General features: G+C 35.2%; 2 protein-coding genes across 2 annotated transcripts; both read left to right on the forward strand.

The window, feature by feature from the left end:
- The first annotated feature begins 1,736 nt into the window (after positions 1–1,736).
- Positions 1,737–12,974, forward strand: LOC144344449 (C-type lectin domain family 4 member G-like). Its single transcript, XM_085500837.1, has 6 exons — positions 1,737–1,797; positions 9,847–9,951; positions 11,130–11,145; positions 11,747–12,065; positions 12,414–12,475; positions 12,787–12,974. The coding sequence occupies exons 2-6, from the start codon at positions 9,868–9,870 to the stop codon at positions 12,837–12,839; spliced, it is 534 nt and encodes a 177-aa protein (XP_085356963.1). The 5' UTR covers positions 1,737–1,797; positions 9,847–9,867; the 3' UTR covers positions 12,840–12,974.
- Positions 4,544–8,833, forward strand: LOC100376848 (C-type lectin BfL-2-like). Its single transcript, XM_006825793.3, has 6 exons — positions 4,544–4,707; positions 5,831–5,949; positions 6,127–6,160; positions 6,473–6,806; positions 7,557–7,627; positions 8,628–8,833. Exons 2-6 carry the CDS (start codon positions 5,860–5,862, stop codon positions 8,666–8,668), a joined length of 570 nt encoding a protein of 189 aa, XP_006825856.1. The 5' UTR covers positions 4,544–4,707; positions 5,831–5,859; the 3' UTR covers positions 8,669–8,833.
- Positions 12,975–13,614: the final 640 nt, after the last annotated feature.

Below are 13,614 nucleotides of genomic sequence, written 5' to 3' on the forward strand. Positions count from 1 at the left end.
GAATAAACTATTAATGTGAAATGTACTATATCGCCGACAGTTAAATAATTTCGAATAATATGATTTAACAAATTTATTTGAAATACCTTCAAAGTTTCATTCGTCATTGGTGATACCTATCTTGAGATTGGGGGATTTTTCACTTGACAAATCTAAAACTGTAACTGTAAGATCATGAAATATTATCAACACATTAAAACGCCAAAGTCGTGTACAGGTTGAAATCTTAGTAACCTATGAAGACCGTATTGTGAACACAAGCAATTATTTTAATTACAATTTTCGCCGTCACCTCAATATTATTCTACGAATCTAAATCGACTATATTCGCTTATTAAAATAAGTTCCAAAACGAACCACAGTTACATCAATGCAAACGTGTTAGATGAGTAATGATTAAGGGCAAAGTACGTTTCTTCTAGTGGCTTTGATTAGTGTATATATTATATCTGCACGAGTGACAACGATTCCTAGGTTTCAATTTTATGCAGGTCCTCAATAATATTGTGGAACAATAGCAACTGCTTTTGGGGGGCGGTAATTGAGAAATACTCTGAAATACTCCGAAAGTACCAGGATGTGTGACCTTTGTGGGTCATGCATAAATCACATATACCTTCTTCTATAATGTATTGTAAAATTGTAAATAAGTTTCACTATAAATAAGTTTCATGATTATATACCTGACCAAGTGATTAACACCGCAAATAGCCAATCAGTGAATGCTTTGCAACTAGTAATTTCTCACATTAATTCGAGACGAGCCACGACATGTTACTGGCACAAATTCCCTAATGCAAACTTAAAAGCAGTTCCAGTGTGTGTTAGATGTTAGAATGTTAGAAGGGCAGTGTTTATTTTAAGCAGTGAAACCGTAAAGCAGGTGTGGTCCTAGCTGCTGAGTTGCCAGAATCAACAGAAATTAGAGAATGATATATAGATGGGGAAATTATGTTAACCCAACTTTTCAAATTAAATAAATGAAAGCAGCCACTTGCTAACGGTCTACGCCCTCACTACGTCCCTCTGTTTCATCCGTAGTGTTTCCTACATTTATGTTCTAGAAATGTCAGATTAAATGCGTAGAAATTATGAGCTGTTTGTAAAGGTTACACAATAGTGATACATTAATCCCCTAAAGGTATATTAAAATGTATTTTCTCTCTCAATAAATCTTGACAAAATTAACTACACCTTTTGATGTAAATCATCGTGGAAAATATACCTAGTTTGCTGACAAAACTGGCTTTATTGAAGTTGGTAGTAATCAACGTTTTCTAAATAAATATTTTCTTGGAACATTTCACGGAAGTCTCGTCATTCATGGTTTTATAAAATTAAAATTGACTCCACCTAAATTAACGAGAAGGTTAAGTGCCTTATTAGGAGATTTTTGTCCAGTATCTCTATATTTGGGGGGGGGGTGTTTCGAATAATGACCGATTATACTATCGATTATAGACACACAGCCTCATTACAGACAAAGACAAATGAATCTTCAATGTAATATACAGTGGGCGGTAAGATATTTATCGTAACGGCACCTTAGATTAACATTTAGTTGGGAAATTATATTTTAATCGAACTTATTTATTCGACTCAGTTTTACGATGTGTGTTATTCCCTTCTTGACACGATATTGCTGTCAACTAGAGCGAAGATTGATTTTATGAACTATTTTGATTACCAACTATTTCTATTAAAATAGAGAGACTTTCCCAAATCTCACAACTTGTTCTTGCAGTTGAGCTCGAGAAACTGTTTGAAAGTCGGATAGTGACTGTATTTTTTTTAAAGGTAAGTGACGTATATTTCAATTTCCGACTCACGATTATATTATGCAATGAATCTAATCCTGAGCGCATACTTGATGATAGTGAAGTATTCAAGTACTTTTGATGTACACGGTTGGATCGCAATGTTACAGTTCTTTCTATTTTTATTTATTTAACAAAACAAAGTAACACATTACGGCGTAATTGCTGCTAACACGATTCTTACAACAGGAAATTGTCAGTTACCATCTTGTTAAATTTCGAGGACGGGTTAGTTCGAATTTAGGGAAACGGACACAAAGATTTAAATGTTATCCATTAATTACCAATCTGACAAAGTTGCTGCTCGAAAGGGGGTCTATTTTATAAAGTGTTTCTCAGCAAATATTGTGTATGATATAACAACAAAAATCGCTATAATTGTGTTCATTGAGACAGGGTTTATGCAGTTGTAACTGTGCTTGGCGACAGTTCGTTTGTAATGATCTATTTCAAACAAGCCTATATGCACCGCCATACCACACAGTGTTTGAGTTTAAGCACTGGGTACCAGCGTATTGAATAAACTCTATTAGTCGCCTCCGTCATTGGGGTTTGTTCAAGGTGGTAGGTGTGCCTGGCATCAATACACATGAGAGCGTTTTGTTTAATGGTTATGGTAGTCATGCACAATGCACAAACACGTTGAGTGGCAACAGAATATAGCACACAAAAATAACATCGGTGCTACAAACTGATAATTATTAGAACCTCGTGTTAATCGTTACTCGTAAAAGTCATTGACATCCATTTTACGACTTTTTCTCATTCGCAATTGCAGATTTCTTAATTTCGCTTATTTTAAGGTAGTATGGTGGTACTCGTGAGTTTTTTCACGTGTGTGCATATTTAAGCGTCACTAGCAGTGAAAATATTATGTATCAAAATCAGTCTACAATTGATCGTTTAGAATTAATCAATAGTATATGGACTTTTTTAAGAAAAACGGTAAAATAATATGGATAAAATCCATGATTTCTATAATCCATTATGAAAACACATGTTCTTAATAAAACCCACTAAAATATTGTAATACCGCTAGACATCGAAAAGTGCCATATGTAAGACACTTTATATCTTTTTTTTCACCATGTGACCGAACAAAATTTTGAGATATTGCGATATATCGTTGCCATGGGAAACAATTGTAAAAATGCCCCAGACAGACTTTTTTATTATTTTATTGATCGATTTTCTTCGAACCGAGTACCTCATATTTTTTATTCCATTTTCTTCAAGTCGTGCTTGTATTATATCAAATATGTAAAAATATGCAGAATATGATAATATTTTTTGCTTTTGTGTAACGTCCTAATTAATCTGTCCGCAAATGAACAAATTTCCATGGGAAACCATGGTAAAACAAAACAATTAATATTATATATTGTATAAAAAATGAAACAAACAACAACTATATTTTTTATATAAAAAAACAAGGATCTATCTGTAAAGATACAGCGATTTCAGCAGTTTGCCCTATGCTAATACATGGGTAATAGAAAGTTTATTCAAGGACACAGCAGTTTTCACATATTTACTCATATGCAATTAGGATCACTAGAAATGTCCGTTTGTCTTTCGATTTTGAGATCATCTCGCAATTTGCGTGACTTCAAATTAGTGCCTGCATCGCATATCACATCAGTTGTAGCCATTTTTAAAAAATCGATAAGCATACACTGCATTCACTCGATATTATATTACAATACATTTCACACCCCGCATATATCTGTGAGTATGATAATATAAATATTTATATAACTAGACAAAGTTAACATGTGTCCTTTATCATAAAATATCATCCTATACACTGCAGTTAACTATTTGTAAATTGCATCACGTGGTTTGGTTGTCACGGCAACTGGACTCAGCTACTGTTCATCGATGGAGGGTGGAAAATAGCTCGCGATTTCATTTTTTGTCAATTTGATATATTGTGCGAATGAAGAGATAATTTGTAAATCACTCAAAATGTTGGCCGCTGTCTGTTTCTTTATAATTTTTAACCGATGATGTAAAATTAATTATAATATTATAAATAACTATCCTCAACTAATAGGAGATAATTTCTCTGGTTTAATGTCAAATGGTATTTTTATGTTATGTCAAGTTTCGGCGAATTGGTGTTATCGATTATTGTCGTTTCTTAAGCGTCTGATTTATAATATATTATATCGATATATTTATTATTTCATGGTAATTTTTGGATACAAATATATATACTGAAAGATATTTAACCTGAATTTTAATATAACCTACCTATGTCGTATGATATACGATTTGCCACTTTATACACTGGTGGTGGCAGTCACCCTGTCGTGGAATTACAATGTTTAATTATTACAGCTAAATTGTCAAATACACATTGCAGTCTCTTCCTGAATTTGTGTTACATAACCGGATGAGCTATATTTTCTACGCGAATGCGGACCCGCGCATGCTCAGTTTATTATCAGCATGTTGTTGGGCGCGGTAATATATGATCTCACGTTTACTGCTAACTGGAATGAAATCTGCTGGTTGGATATTTCCGCCACTTTTCCTTTTCTGATTCACGCAAATAAAACGCACAATCAAAAATATGCCCATTTCACGCTCGATTACTCGGCAATATTTCTTGTAACATTGCCTGGTACTAGGAGAAAAATAGAATTACGTCCTCCTTAAACGAGGATGGAATTAAAGGCCATTATGATGGGATGATACATACAAATTCACACCCCCATTATCTGTCGTGATTCGACGAAAAAGAACCGTTAATTCGCCTTGGCTTGCGTGAGAATCATTCGTCTGCCTTTCTATCTCCGACGACGCCACAACGGAAGTGTATCCCTATAACAGTTGAAGATCGGCAACTCGGCTTAGTGCAACCATATTGTGTCCAGGTGTGAAGGTACGTTTATATATATATGTATAATTTCTACACTGTGTCGAATCATTGATAAATAACACTGCTGGAAATTCGTTAAAGCACCTCAGTCACCACGCATGTAAAGATTACACACGTATTTTACACACATTGTATAGGTCGTATGAGATCTACACCCATATCGAACACGGAGCGGAGTGACGTCATTAGCGCTACAATCCCCCCAAGTCTTTATCTGCATAGTAGCGAGAATGCTTGTTTCCATGTGGCCGCTCTGGCCGCCGAGTAAGCAATGATGGTTTTAAAACGTTCTGTAGTTTACTATACGACTTACGGAACATGCATGTTATATCACGCGAACAACACCTTAAAATTGTTTTTCACCATATCGATTTTGTCCAAGCGCAGATTATTATCATTCTTTACGCAGCAGACGATAACTCCAAAAAAACAGCCAAAATATAACCCCCCAAAAAGCCAAAATTACAACATCATTAATTTTGTCCATCAGGAATTATGATTTTACAATAATAATATACAATAATGCCCGTGACGCACAAAATAATCATAAAGAAATCTTGGGAAACCTTTTTCATGCGTATTCATCCACACCTGTTGATTTGTCTATAGACCCAGTATATAATTCTCTAATCGCTTACAGCCATGCCTGAATAGCGCATGTAGCGCCCAAGAAGGAGCGTTTCTGTATCTATGGTGATTGCTATGGTACAGACTTCATTTACTAAAACACTTTAAACGTAAATCATCTGGCCTCGTGTAATTACATTAAGTCGGCCTCGCTTTGAAATCCGGTGTGTATGACGCATGATCATTATTGACGTTACAAGTACGGTAATCGCCTCGCTTTTACAACCACTATAAATACGGCAATGATTTTCTTTGACACGATAATTCATATTTCGCTACTTATTGTTTCTTTTCCACCACAATGGGAGTCAATATTACGAATACATCAAACCATGGTTCCAAGACATTATTCAGTGTTAATTTGAATCAGTGAAATGTAATCATCGCATTCAGCATCACAAAATATATCCAGCTTGTCAAACGGCCTAAAAATCACGTAAATGATTTTATTCTTCTTTTGCAAATATATCTCTCATCTGCACATTTTTTTCTCTCACAGAGTTCTAAATACACTAATCCCCAGTCACGATGACAATTGATGCTTTCACCGCGTGTCTTGGCTTCTGTATTTTTACTCTCGTGGTAACGAGGGCATCTGCTGACTGTGCCGGACTGACTGTAAGAGTAAACTTAATTTTTTGTAGAGCCACTGTGGCGAAATATTAGTGATATAATTGTTGAATATCGTTAACAGATAATGTTGGCACCTAAAACCACTACATTTTTCCTTCTGTAAAAATAAAGCGGATGTTATTTATTTCTTTACTAATTCCACTATTCCATATTTAATTACAGAAACGTTCGATCGACGACCCCGTCGTATGCCATGGTGAGTGGAATTTAAGTTATTCGTGAAAATATAAGTGATAGGTGGCGCTGTTTTTGTCCCCGTAAATACCGAGATTTGGTTAGATGCGAATGAGAGGAGGACTTGTGTGCAATTAAGCCTGTATCTTCTCTCATTTTCAGTTTCTCTGTTAACTAATGTGTGAAAGCATTTATAAGTCCCGGAACAGTGTGTTGATATTGGAGTAATGTAATGCGTTGTTTTATGTATTGTGCAATGTTTATCCTGCCACTGTTATCCAAAACTTAGTAGCGTTCACGTACATATGTCAATATTCATTTTTACTTCAATCAGAATTTGGTCCCGTGTGTGTTGACAACACGGCCTATATGGTGTACACGCGCAAAGCTTCCTGGCTCGACGCTGAGCAGAACTGTTCAAGCCTGGGTGGAACACTCTACGTAATGAACTCGACTAAAGTCGACAAAATGGTTCGAAAGTTCATCATAAGCGAATACCTGGATGACCTGATAGTTGTCACTGGATACTGGACAGGTCTAAATGACATTGACGAAGAAGGTGTCTACAGGTGGCCAGATGGATCTGTGCTGGAGAGTGAAGACTATTCGAGGTGGGCGCGGAACCAACCGAATAATAGAAAAAATAGTCAAGATTGTGTACAAATATGGTAAGTAATACCAATCAAAATTATATTTTACTTCTTTCCATTCAATATCTCTCATATTAGTCATGATATCAATCCAATATAATATTAAAAAATAAATAAACAACCCAAAGTCCGACAATGTCTATTGCACTGTCCCCTAAACCTGGTTTGGAAGTTTAGCGCAAGGGTTCACAATTTACAATGAAAAGTTATATTAATATTTTCAAGTGGCAACGACATTTCAGATTTTGTAAGTAATTTTACAATTCCATTTTTCTATATAAAATGATACAATATGGACGAAAACATATTTATTTTTAATATTCTTCGATACTGCATGTTGTAAAATAATTTGGATCATGGTTTATTGTAAACTAAAAATGTCGCGTTGCAAAAGTAATGCACATGTGCAGTGATTGTTATTGTATGTAATAGAACAATCATTGCGCATGCGTAGTAGACATTGTTTCATGAACGAAGACCCAGTTCTGCAGAAGAATAATGTGTTCAGTTCATGATGAATCAAAATCCAATAAATTCATCAATATACAATATTCCAGGACTACAAATGTTACATGTTGCATGTTCTCATCCACATTGCGTATTTAAGTGTATGTACTTTTTCTGTACGCCATGAAACCATCGAGTAGTCGAAGAACTTATTTGTATGGTGGCGTATTTATGTTTGGTGGCGCCCTGCTGTAGAAATCATAACATAACTACGTGACTATAATCTTGTGCAATAACTGTTTATTAATTCTCGTCTTTTAGGAAAGATGCAGGATATAAATGGGACGATGCTACCTGTACCAAGAGGAAACCGTACGTATGTGAATACCAAAGTAAGTTTTACGGCACATGCGTACATTCAATGCGATTCATTACAATCGTGTCATGCGTAGTGTGTTCTGGTATAAATAATATGTTAGTATAGCACAACAGATCATGTGATCATCGTTAGACTGTACATTAAGATTGGTAATGGCAGTATCACGAACGTTTAACACGTTAAACACGTTTTACGTCTTAGCATGGGGCAAACTACTGAACCTATCTAACAATCAGATCCGTCACATTGTTTTGTAATTGAACAAATCACGTTCTCCATAGAGTCTCACGTATTATTATTTTTTATCCGCATAAATTAGTATCACGTTTATCTCCAACATTTGTTCGTGGCCACATTCTTTTCACATATGACATTGTATAGCAATAATCAACTTATATATTCACAAAATATTAGCATTTCACAAAGACTTTCATGAAACTTTATAAATCAAGACAAATATTCGCGTCATATAAGCGCTTCATCGCTAAAGGGTGCGGTTTATTGGGACGCTGTATTCGTAAATTACACCACCCAACTTTCTTAGTTACACAAATCAAGAGCTGAAATGTTCGTAAATGCGTGACAGTGTTTTTTTTTGTCGCCTCTTAGATATATCGTCGTAATCAGATATCACACAATACTATCATAACATATGCCCGACGTGCTTAAACATATTACTATTTAATATTTATTTATTTATTTATTTATTTATTTATTTATTTATTTATTTATTTATTTATTTATTTATTTATTTATTTATTTATTTATTTATTTTACTTAATTTAAGCATTTTGACTAAAGTGCTTACATTTCTTAACATCCTTAAATGTATGAAATGCTAGTGGTCTAGGCGTGAACTGCTAAGGGTTGTTCGCTTCCTTAAACATATGAATTTATAATTTGCATGTTTCTAGTACATCTCTTAATGCACTGTGCTACAATTGCACGTGTTACCCCTATCATGGTTATAATTTACATGCTCTATGGTTAACTCTGCCTTTCTTTTGTAACAGATTTGGGAGGACCAGATGGCTGCTCTCTGTACTCTTCGTAGGCTATATCGATGACGTCATCTGTTCAGTGACAAGGGAGCATATACTGCAGCATTACCTGAACTATTCCAGTGACGTCATAACACATGTGGAATTATTCCGCACGTGTCTACGATATTACTAATTGTTATCGTTTGACGAATCAGTTGAATAAAGTGATAAAACTACATTGTGTGTGTGGTCTGAGTTTGTATTAAGTGTGTTTAATAAATTATCATTAATTAGATTTTCACAATATCAATGGCATGGTTTCTGATTTTATTTCCTGCTCATAACAAAGACAAGATTGTGAGCATAGCAGTATTCTTTCGACGAATTAATGAAAACACTAATGCGCATGCGCTTCAAATTACCTGTACGTACATGTAAATCAGGGGCGTAGTACGGGTAGCATCGTTTTCATTATTTCAAAGACTGACGATAAATCATTTATTTTTGTATGTATCAAAACGCAATTATTGAAGCAAGCCCATTAGTTTCTCATTAAATTCCATGTTTTTAGTCAAGTGTATGTCAGTTATACGCCATATGTGTCGCTTTACCGTGCGCACCACTATGACATTTTAATGTGCTTTTTTCTGATCGATACAATCCCCTCTTCGGAATAATTGTTCATAGCAGCACACGGTAAGTTTGATTATTGAAAGGAGTGCGGATGCATATTGTAACAGCCACAGATAACTATGAAATGATGACGCCACACTCTGAGAGGTATTACTGAATCGTTCAATCATTGGGAGTAGATACGTTTGCCAACGCTGAGGGCGACACAAAGCGATATTAGGCATTTTTCGAAGACGAACTTCGAAAACGTTTAGATGCTTTGAGTTGGATTGGAAAACCTTGGTAAAAAGTTTCGATTAACCGTCCTGAAATTCGAGACACATTGTAATGAATATATAGTTTCAATTTTAATGCCCAACTTTAAAATATGTATATCTAATTTGAATCTTTGTTAATGTATAGTAAAGTGTATTAATCAATCCACTTGAACTTGAAAGTGTTTGTATATGTGGGATGGAAATTAACATCTATTCGATTACCTCAACCCAGTACATAACTTTACATATGCATCAGTTATCAAATTCTCCATACGGAAAACAGTCTACCTACGTCATACCTACATTAGCCAATCATAAATTCCAATAATTATTATTGTTATATGTACTTTTGTTGAAAGGATTACCAGACAAGTAACAAAATGAGAAACGATTTACCAGTGAGCGTGTTCGTTATTTGTTGCTTTGCTGTGACTGGAGCACTTGGCAGAATTGTTCGCCGTACGGTAAGCACTAGCACTCTTTTTTGATACACGACAATCAAAGTCAAGGTTTCAAGGTCCACATATCATTAAATCTCGTACCGTGTATTGTATTATTTGTGTAATTTGTTTCATGTGTCATGAATTAGTTTTTGCGTATCTGTTGTCCGACTTATTTAGCTGATTACTAGTGAATGGTTGTGTGTTCATTTCTCCTTTTGATAAGTGACCCACGAATACAAACAAGTGCAGATCGACATGTAATATTACAGCCATATGTTAATTTATGGCTTACGTTACTGTAATTGGCCGAAAACCTTTTTGATTCGTGGCGTCAAGTTGTGAGTTTAGAACATGAAATGCAATAATACTTAAGATTGTAGTAGAGTTTCGTGAACTTTTCCATTTGAGAAGGCAAGCTTAAGTTCATTTATTCATTTGAATATTTAACCAAATTTGTGGATTGTATATTTTATTTTTATCATGCAAATACAAGTGAACTAAATCAATCTTTTGAACACGACTCAAATTCAAGTGAATGTGTTACTCTGAATGTGTGTCCGCATAGCGTTCATTATATGAATTATTTTAAAGTTATTGCATTTGCTTATCCTATAAGCAAGCAAACATATTTTCAACAAAGTTGTCACAACTTTAGAATCGTTACAGATGTCTAAAATATTTCTTACACTTTACTGAATCATATAATGAAGAATGGACTACTAAAATCATAATAATATATCCCCTTGATGTTGAGTAAGTGGTCAAAAATTGATTTCGATAACTTTCATTTAATGGGGATATAGTGATTCACCCATGCATGCAAAGAAACAAACAAAATATAAAGTCATACAGATTAGATCACAACCAACCATGATATACAGTAAAATGACTAATTTTCACTTGGTTTAAATTTCGCTGATTTACCATTTCAGGCATATTCAATGGGTTTTAAATTCACTGTTTTAACATGTAGATAATGTTCTATGCTAAATTTCACATATTCACTGGGTTTTAATTGAGCGCATTTTCCAGTCAGCGAAATAAGCAAAATTAAAATCTAGTGAATAATCAACCTTTTTACAGTATCAAAACAAATTTAAATATTCCAGCAATGAACTAAGGTTAAACTTGACTTCTTAATTGAATTTCCCCTAAACGCTACTATACACTTAAATATTAACTTATTTTTTTCTTGACAGCCTTCAGCCGTTTCAGGTGAGCTAACATTTATATATATATACTGGATAATCATAGCCATGGGCTCGTATTTAATTCAAGTTGCTATTAAAAAAAAGAACCCTGCAAGTTAGACTAGTTATTTAATATCTGTCATTTTCGGATGAAACTTCAACCAGTGCTTCTCATTTACAGCATGAATTGTCACGTGAGGCCCACATACCCACATTCAAACCCACATAAAAATAAATTGCAGCTCTCTATTTGTTATCAAGTAACTGCATTGGTAGTGTCTACAACCCAAGCTACATGTACTTTGAGATTGCAATGACTGCCGAATTAAACAGACTGATAACCCACATACGGTGTGTTGTCAGCTCTAGACTTAAAATTAATAATTTGCTTTCCATTCGGGTTTCCCCAATCGAAGTTTAGTTTAATACGCTCACTAATGTGTTAAAACATATTGATTTTGTCAATTTGTTATGTTGTACATGGCTAACTACGCAACCAGAATTTGCTGTCACCAATCTACGTCCTCTGACGTCATGGAAGAACTCCGTCGCTAAAGTGTACGATTTACAGGAAAGCTGTATCGTGGATAATTTTGGTGTTTTTTGTTTTTACTCGCTCTTTATAGAAGTGTGTGTCGGAGATCGTCTCTACACCTTTCATACTGAAGCTGTCGATTGGGACACGGCGAAACAGAACTGTGCCGCTGATGGCGCAATGCTTCTGAAGATGGCATCATCGGCTGTAGACAGCACGTTGCAAACCGAGGCGGACACTAACCCTAACCTCGCCTCGTATACGGATGGGTTCTGGACGGGGTTGCATGAAAAAGAAAACGAGGTTGATATTTGGACGTACATTGACGGAGATATATTGGAACCCCTTACAGACTATCGACATTGGGATGTGAATGAGCCTAATTTACAATACCCGTGTGTTCAGATAATGTAAGTTTGTGTAAACCCTACCCCTCGTAATGAACTAAGCATGCAATTTATTTGCCAGGGTATATAGTATGATATGTCATATGTTCTGATTTACCTACGTCTATTTCGAAAACGACAACATAACTACTACTACCACTTCCGTTCAATAAATGTGATATGGTATGCTTCAAGTTTGGAAAACAATTGAGTTCTGTGGTGGATAAAATTGTGCGGGTCATACTGAACTTCAGCTGGCGTATACAGTATACGTTTTCTTATATTGAATTTACCTTAACTGTATTGTGTAACTGCGAAATTACATTCATCTATTTACAATTGTAAATTAACATAGTACGTCTCTCTTTTCAGAGGCGATACATGGAGCACTTCCGATTGCAGTAACAGCAAAGGATATATATGTGATCATTTAAGTAAGTATACAAATAAAACATTAGTTCGGACGGTTGTAACGACGAGGCATTGCACACACTATAACAGCGAAGAATTGGTAATGGTATAAGAATTTTTTTTTAATTCATTGGTCAATCGGTAAAATAATCGAAAGTGTTCCAAATACTAGTAATAGTCATGAAAACAAACAGAAACATTAAACATGCTATAAAAAGTAAAATTGAAGACCTCGACGAATTGGCAAAATTAAAACTAAAGATAAACTCGCTATTCGTTTGTTGTAACCGCTAGTTCAGTATGTCTTGTTTGTTTGTTTTCATTTATTTCACAGACTGTGGTTTCTACATGGGTGGTGGTTGTTCAAAATGCTTATGGCGACGTTGAAGAATATCCTACTTCATTGTAATTTCATTGATGTTTTACAGTCCACTGACTGTTTGAGTAAACGCTACTTTCTAGTATTATTTATGCCATTGTGTTGCGTGTAGCCGATAATAAAGAATGTGATTTGTAACTCCATTATTTGAAATGCGTTCACTTTATTTCACCCACAGTCCCTTGAGGGAATGTGCTTCACCGTAATACTATTTGATCAATTTGACAAGTTTTGTGGAATGTGTTGGCTGAAAATGGAATATAAAAGTGGATGACAGTTCGGGAGACCGTGTGCTCACATACCTGGCCTCTTGGAGTGCGGGACACTCTCCTTTCTAGAAGCCCTACTACTATGCACACTTTGGGAAGAAGGGTGGAACGGGGAGGCAAATGTTTACCACACGCCTACGCCTACTGTTGTTTTTAAAACATTCTCCGATATGATAATATCATACTATGTTCACACGTGTGTCACAGGCTCGGATTTACTATAAAGTTGGTAAAAAATCGTTATCAGTGGTTTTAATTCGTCCTGTGTTCATACGTGTATAAAAACTAACCTGAGCCGGCGTTGTTACATCTTCGCTGGTCAAGGTTCATTTATTCAACCGATGGTATATAGACAACGTATATTTAAGTGTGTCCTATAATTTTCTTCGCTGCATGTTTCTTTAAAATATTTGCAATGAATGGAAATACACAGCAAGGCTTGCAATGAGGGCGTACTTTTAGGCGGCGTTATTGTTTACACGTGCTAAAACCATTTCTGTAAGTACGGGGTGCC

Source organism: Saccoglossus kowalevskii, chromosome 6, assembly GCF_978046115.1.
Source record: "Saccoglossus kowalevskii chromosome 6, keSacKowa6.1, whole genome shotgun sequence".
In the NCBI taxonomy this organism is placed as follows: Eukaryota; Metazoa; Hemichordata; class Enteropneusta; family Harrimaniidae; genus Saccoglossus; species Saccoglossus kowalevskii.